The sequence below is a fragment of the Colias eurytheme genome, chromosome 13 (genome assembly GCF_061535395.1).
Source record: "Colias eurytheme isolate Ceu_HAF_F1 chromosome 13, ilColEury1 Martin Lab GWU primary, whole genome shotgun sequence".
Classification (NCBI taxonomy): Eukaryota; Metazoa; Arthropoda; class Insecta; order Lepidoptera; family Pieridae; genus Colias; species Colias eurytheme.
Window position 1 is genome coordinate 5,756,104 of NC_142992.1, and position 7,588 is coordinate 5,763,691.

General features: G+C 30.6%; 1 protein-coding gene across 1 annotated transcript; it reads right to left on the reverse strand.

Moving 5' to 3' along the window:
- Positions 1–515: 515 nt before the first annotated feature.
- Positions 516–7,378, reverse strand: LOC149903392 (NFX1-type zinc finger-containing protein 1-like). Its single transcript, XM_090108809.1, has 14 exons — positions 6,624–7,378; positions 5,906–6,128; positions 5,574–5,619; positions 5,226–5,460; positions 4,820–4,981; positions 3,756–4,625; positions 3,514–3,672; positions 2,979–3,126; positions 2,566–2,649; positions 2,066–2,340; positions 1,758–1,904; positions 1,430–1,604; positions 1,108–1,247; positions 516–723 (listed from the first exon to the last, which is right to left on the reverse strand). Exons 1-14 carry the CDS (start codon positions 7,296–7,298, stop codon positions 664–666), a joined length of 3,399 nt encoding a protein of 1,132 aa, XP_089964935.1. The 5' UTR covers positions 7,299–7,378; the 3' UTR covers positions 516–663.
- Positions 7,379–7,588: the final 210 nt, after the last annotated feature.

The window sequence follows — 7,588 nt, forward strand, 5'->3', positions numbered from 1 at the left end:
AAAAATCATAAGAAAGTGAAAAAATTCGTTGGAATTATTAATTATATGTAATTATTCCATTAACACGATTGCCTACTTATTATTCGCTATTGTATCTTCCTTTATTATTTTTTATTGAAGGTCAATAAAAAAACGAAAATACATAATGGCAATTACAATAATGAAAATATTGTTTTACTCAGTGCCAAATTAACCATAGTAGCAAGAGTAGCAATTGTAACGGGCCCCGTGCCAAAAAGGGCCCCACCTTTTAAACCTCACACTAAACAACCTGATTGAATTATTTTCAGCGCAACTTATGAGACAATTATTTGCTTATTATCAAAATTATTCTTATACCTATATATTTTTTTCACTTTATTGTACTTAAGAACCCAGTTTAGATCAAACGCCCCTTGAAATAATTTGCCCCGGGTTTTTCTTATTTGGTTTTACTGAATGTAATTTAAACTGTAAGAGCTTCTTACAGTTTTATTTCTGCTTATTTATTTCTATAGAAGTGTAAAATTAAACAATTATTGCTATACCTAACTATTTATTAAAAACTATATACATATTCATTATTCATACATATAGTACAATTCATAAAATTACAAAACAAATTACAATTATATTACATTTATTAATTAATGCTATTTAATTTATTATTTAACTATTTTATATTTAACAATTCTTCAGACACGATCCTTTACGGCAATTGTTGAGATGTTCATACTTTTCAACCTGTAATATAAATTACAATAAATAAATAAAAATGCCCTTTCTATGTAAGAAATGAAGGACGCTTATTTTAATTAAAGCGCTTATTGCAATTTTCTACTGAAAATATAACAATTATAACGGCAACGGAGATACATAATTTGTGATAATTTCAGCTATCTAGCTATCACGGTTTATGAGATACAGCCTGGAGACAGACAGACAGACAACAAAGTCTTGATTTGGGGTCGGCGCAAACGGGCCCGGTGGCCCAAATATCAATCCTAGTACAAATAGAGCTAAGTAATAAAATTTGTTATTTATACTTGTATATACCTAGATATTAATTATTTAAATTATAAAATAAATCTCTTGTCATCTATAAAATTATATCCAATTTTTACTCACACCGAGACTTTGGTCATGTTTCTCACAGTATAATTCGATTGTATGTCCTATAGCATTTTGAGCTGATAATTTTTCATCAATAGATCTCCATATAGTACTGGCTGACTTCAGTCCTTTCATGTTACCAAATATATAAAAACCTGGAAATAATAAAATAATGGATTTTATCATACCTATGTTAAAAAGTTAATCAAAAAATGTGGGTTCGTATGAATATACGAATGGCGTCTTGTATTCGATCGATTTTTTCAATGTACAATTACAATTTTAAGTACAATTTATTTTTGCTTACAAATATAAAAGTAAAAATAAGAAAACATACCTTCTTTAGCTCTGGATAGGGCAACACAAATTCTATTAGCAGCTGCTATAAAGCCAATGTTGCCGTCTCTGTTACTCCTCACCAGAGACAATATAACTATCTTGCTCTCTTCGCCTTGAAAGTTGTCGACTACAGTTATTTTTATATCTTGAAGCAGGGGATATTTTTTTGTAAACTGAAAAAAATAATATTGATTATATTATCGTAATATTTAATTAATTATCGTTCAAAGTATAAGTGTTTTTAAGATAATTAGACTTTTATCTAAAAAAAAAAATCATAAATATTCTGTTTTTTCTTTCTCTTTTTGCAATACGTAACTACTTACCTCTTTTATGAGTGTAGCTTGGCCAGTATATGTGGCCAATATTGTCACATCGTTACATTTATATTCCATTTGTAGCAAATAATTTGCGAGATTCACGCACCATTTTGCTTCGAACGTATTTTTGTGGCTCCAACTGTCTTCTAAACCCTGAAATCGGGAAATTTATTTTTAATATTTTCATCGCCGCAACCGATAATAATCAAGCAATACTATAAGAGGAGTGAATTATTTTGTATCGCAGCGTCATCGATTTAAATTCAGAAAAAAGCAAAAATTATTACATATATCCATAATAATTAAAAACTAACCTCCGAATCTTCATACACATCATGGTTGTAAAAGTATAGGGTGTCCTTCATTCCCCTGACTTTGGGATAGTTAAACACAATGGGGTGACAATCTAACTTCTCATATATTGTTGGTACCAAAAGTTCCACGAAGTTTGGTCGCATTCGCCGCTGTATTGTTAAGGTTTTAGCGTGAATACCGTTCCGAATCATACGTTCGAAGAGAGATATTTCTAGATTGTAATGTTTAGCCAACTTGTAGTGAGCGGCCGATGGACGCAATTGTTTGTGGTCACCTAGAAATTTAGATTAGATTTTATATTTTTACTCGTTGGCTCGACTTTACTTGTGTGTAATACATTGTATAAGCGAAAAATTTATGACTTTTATTATTTTTGAGTGTAAAAATGTATTTAACTCTTCATAATAATTCTGACGATATTTTTTTATTTCTCTTGAAAAAAACAACAATTGCTAATTAAACTAAGCGTAATAATGCAACCAAGTGAGGATTTAATTACCTATGAGTATAAGGTGTTGGCATTTGTTTGTTAGCGACGCCACTATGTGTGCTTCCAATACTTCTGCAGCTTCTTCAACTATAACTAAAAATAAAATAAAAAATTAACTACTGGTTTTGTCGTATTTCACATAGACAAAAGTGTCATCCATGGTTTACCAGGAATGTCACTTTAATTGTAATTTTTTTTTAAGTTAGACTTTGTTTAAATTGTTTTTGTTTTGTGGTAATATGATTAATGTTTATTAGTTTTCATTTGTTCTAACAAAATCTGTCGTTCAAATGGTAGAATTACGTAAATATTAATCTTATCTAGCGTGTTAACTGCCAACCCAACCAATTTGCATAATATGCACATTATATAATACTATAAAATCATTATATTTATTTTCTAGAATCGTTCAAGTATCATACCAATAGAAGACAATAACTTCCTCATAAGATCATGTCGTCTCGCGGCCACAGTTGTAGTGACGCCCACCACTCGCGCGGTTTTCATTACATCACTATCAATTAACGTCGATACTTCTTCCAATTCTGAGCTTAGAGCGTTGTGTTTGTTCTGAAATATACGGATAACGTTATTATTCCGTAAAAAATTTGACTGTTGAAACTTGAACAGATATTTCAATGTTTAAATGAGTATTAATAATTTTTATATATTTGGAGACACATAACTCTTAGAATCCACTATGGCTAAGCCATTTAGGTTAGAACGTTAGCCAAAAAAAAAATCCAAAACAAAACCCTTAGAGCGTATACGCACTATGCGGGTAGCCGTCTGGCTGACCGCAAGCACAATTATGTACGTAATATTCATTTCTATGCGCACTGTGCGGTCTGCGGTAGCCGCATCGCATCTCTTAGGGGCAATCAGTTTAGAGGTAAATAAAAATACAGTTTTTGTTCCAAATACAATAGGACTAGCAAAAAATATTCGAGTTCTTACCAATAATTCATTCATTTTGATCATTAACTGATTCTTGACATTCTCTACTGCTTGGAAATATACATTCCATCGCTCTTCTGATGACAAATTGTATAAATCTTTTATATTATCAAAATTTAATAATTTGTGTGTTCCAGATGTTTGAGTTGTCATACTTTTCTGAAAAATATTTTTTTATTAACGATTTTTCGTTAAATGTTAAAACCCAAAGTAATTGTTGATTATATTTTTTAAATACATACCTTAAAATAATCGAGCCTCTTTTTAACTTTCTCTATTTGAGACTCGAATTTATTTATCATGTTCTGCCTATTGATTTGTTCATCAGTGATATTTTGCATGAACTTTATGCTGTTGTTCATAGAGTCTATTTCTTGAAGTGCCCATTTTTCCGAAAAACATGATTCTATTTTATCTGTTACACTGATTTCATCCATCTGTTTTTCCCAATCATCAATTTCTATAGACTCTTTTTTATCTAAATGTCCCAATAACCAATCCAAGACACTATCTTCATCACAGTTTTTTAATTCAAAAGAATCATTTATTTCTTTCAAGTATGGTTTAATAGTTCTATAAGAAAGCAGATCAGCCCCACATTTTTCAATGTCACTTTGCAATTCAGTCATTTCATTGAACAATTTTTCTAATTCTGATCTTTTACTCGCATACAAATAGGCAAATCTTGATTTATTTTTTGCTCTTACATTATTGAGGGTATATGGTTCCAATATTTTGCTCTTACTTTGACTTCCTAATCTAATAATATTGTTGGTTATATTTAAAATTCCCTCTAAAAACTGGTCTAGAGCATGATTGGTATAGCAAATGATCAGCATAGGTGTGCCTTCAAGGGATAAATTCTTCAGAAGAGTTGAAGCAATTTTAACACCAAGAAATGTTTTTCCTGTTCCTGGAGGACCTTGTATTACAGCAAATTCTCTTGTAAGAGCAAAATTATATGCATCCATTTGTGATTGGTCAAGATTTAATAATTCTGGACTAGGCCACTGAGATTGATCTAAGACTGGGACATATAGGTCGTCACCTTTTTCATTTTGAATGTTGTATACTGTATCGGAATTTATATATGTTGGTGCATTTGTTTGTGGCTAAAATTGACAGTAAAAAGTATTTATCAAGGGTTTCTTTTTGATGTTAAAAAATTAACAGCAGTAAAAGTGGACTACTCCACCTAGTGATCATTATTATAGTAAGTACAAAATTAAAGAGTACATAAACATAAACTAAATTAGATAAGACTTCAAAAATAAATTATGAATGTTAACACTAGAAAAAATGGTACCTGAACATCTACAATATATTTCTTCATGGGCAAGTCTTCGGTTGAATTTTGCAACACTTTAAGCACTCTATGGTATGGTTCGAAAAATACTTCACTCTCGACCATCAGAAATTGTTCAGAAAATATATTATTTGGTACAGCATTTTGGAATGAGACAGCAATCTGTAATATGATTAAAAATAAGTAGAAATACTAGGTACTTTCGCCATTGTTTATAAGTTGAATTTATTTTAGTAGAGACCTGTTTTGATTCCTGGTGGAAAAAAGCTATTAAGAAAACTGTTGCTTTATTTAAGTTTAGTTTGTACAAGTAGTCAAGGTTTAAGCAGAAATTACATTGTAATGTAAGTGAGGTTAATCAATTTTAAGGAAATTTAATAAGTATAAAAAAAGTTGAATTACTTACATAACCCTCACTCAGCAAATTCAAATTTGAGTCCAAGACTGTAGCGCATAATATTGTTTTAAAATTATCACTGGTAAATAGTAGGAGAGACCCAAACATCAATCGTTTATTATAGGCATAATTCTTGCAATCCACAGAGCTGTGCTTTGAACGCTCATCCCATGCTATATCTACCAAATGACCTACTTTGTTATTGCTGATGTAGGTTTGAATTATCCGAATTTTGGGATATACCCTGAAATAACAAATATTAAGTGACTATTAGTAATTAATTTTGTAATATTCTCAATAGTTTACTTAGAATTAAGCCTTTAAAACTGCAATATTTTTATAATGATTCCTAATTACCTTATATTTTCATGCCTTCTCTTTGTTGGGTTTTGTAAGTATTTACCTGTAATCATTTTTAATACTCTAATATAAATTTATTTTATGCTGTATATAATTCTATGAGACTTAAATTAGAGAAATGCAAAAATAATAAACAAAAGTTTATGCTCAAATAGGTCTTTGAAAATGGCTATATCAGTACCTAAATTTTATATAAAAAGTGTTATGCTTGCAAGACCATACTTGACCGATATGCTCTATGTCCACATATCTAACAGGAGGATTTTTTTATAGGGGATTAAGTGAAATATACTGATGAGACAATTTATTATGACACAATGTTTACCAACATATTCCTTCTCGTAATGGACCAAAGCAATCTTCCCTCAGCAATTTAAATTGTATGTCCAAATAGTGTTCTACACTACTATAGGCGCTATTTATAATATTTGGTTGTATTTGATACAATGATTCATTGAGTAAATCCTCCTTAGTGGGAAATATGGATAAGTTTCTATAATCATCTTTGCTTATAATCTTAGGTAGTGGCACATCAGTAGCGATATATTCATTCTGAAAAATATAAATTAAGTACATGTAAAAAATTCAATGACAAAAATTATGTGTATTCTTGGGTGAACATTAAGCATTGAGATAATATTAATAGGAGATGACACCGCCTACATCACTTATGTTCCACTCAACATACGTCATGTGACGTATGTTGAGCGGTATTTTTTAATGGTTTTAAAGTGAAACGCATCAAACATGCCTTCGTGTGTGTTACGATATTGCACAAATAATACAAATAATACGGAAAAGTGCAAAGGAATAACTTTATCGTTAAGTACCTAACTAAATAATAATTTTTAAAACTTAGAGCAAAAAAATGGCGCACAGATTTTGTTTGTGGTGTCTCCTCCATACGTAGTAATATTATCTCAATGACGTTAAGTTAATTTATTGATGTTATATTTTTATTCCAATGCAGATTATTTGTAATTATTCTTATAGGAAGATTTATGTTATAAAAGTTTTCATGAATTAAAATGAATGATAAACACACACCTTAGAAATTGAGTGAACTATAATCTCTTTTAATTTATGTAATTTTGAATACAAACTTTCATTTATTCTCTCACTGTGTTCTTCTTGCACACCAATAGCACTTTCTTCAGCTATTTCTAATAAATCATATATTTCTTGTAAGAACTCATTGTTTTCACCTTCTTGGTTATACAGACCTTCACACAGGTCACATACATTGTTGTAAACTGGTTCGACATCATCCCAAAACTGCATATTCATTCTTTTTTCGTTTATCCTTACTCTAGGGAGCCCATCAAGGTATTCCTTCAGTTGAATTAAGAAATTGGATTGTAGAAACTTTGTTTTTAACAAAGTATTGATTTTTGATTTATCACCGCATTCTAATGATTTGTATAATGCGGCTAATATTCTTAAAATTAGTACTATAAAATCACCTTTTAACTCAGTCTCAAAAAGGAGCCAAAAGCCTGGACGGTTGGATAGTTCTAAATTTAAACTAGGAGGTTTCATGAATGAAATATCTAATAGACGTTTAAAGCCAATAGGTTTTCTTTCGATTTCATGCCGTTTTTGCGGTTGAGCTGCTGGAACATCGGCTTCTTCATCTTCGAATCTTGAGGCACTCGGTCTATTTTCTTCTATCACTATTCCATCAAACCAATCAATACGAAGTGATTTATTACTGTTACTCATGATAAAAGTTTGCAATTTATATAGATAAATTAAGTCTTTTGTATTGTGCTTTTGTACGATATAAAAAAGATTAACACATGAATTTCCGTGAATTTCACAGCTGTTTTGTTATTGAGATTTGAGACTGACAAGCATACATTTGCTGACAAGTGACAGTTGACACTTGACATTGACTATAATGGTGCATTTTCACAATTTAATAGCGGATAGCGAGGCGATTCACTAATCGCCTCACTAGGCGAATGACATTGTACATGCGTTTGTGTAAACAACGCACTCGCTATTTGCCT

What these genes read in the sequence shown, in the direction of transcription:
- LOC149903392 (XM_090108809.1), bottom strand. Translation starts at nt 7,298, where the DNA reads ATGAGTAACAGTAATAAATCACTTCGTATTGATTGGTTTGATGGAATA. An exon ending in AATATATTGTAGATGTTCAG is followed by an intron (nt 4,626 to 4,819) that starts GTACCATTTTTT and finishes TGTCAATTTTAG; the next exon opens with CCACAAACAAATGCACCAAC. An exon ending in GAAGTTATTGTCTTCTATTG is followed by an intron (nt 2,650 to 2,978) that starts GTATGATACTTG and finishes TTTTATTTTTAG; the next exon opens with TTATAGTTGAAGAAGCTGCA.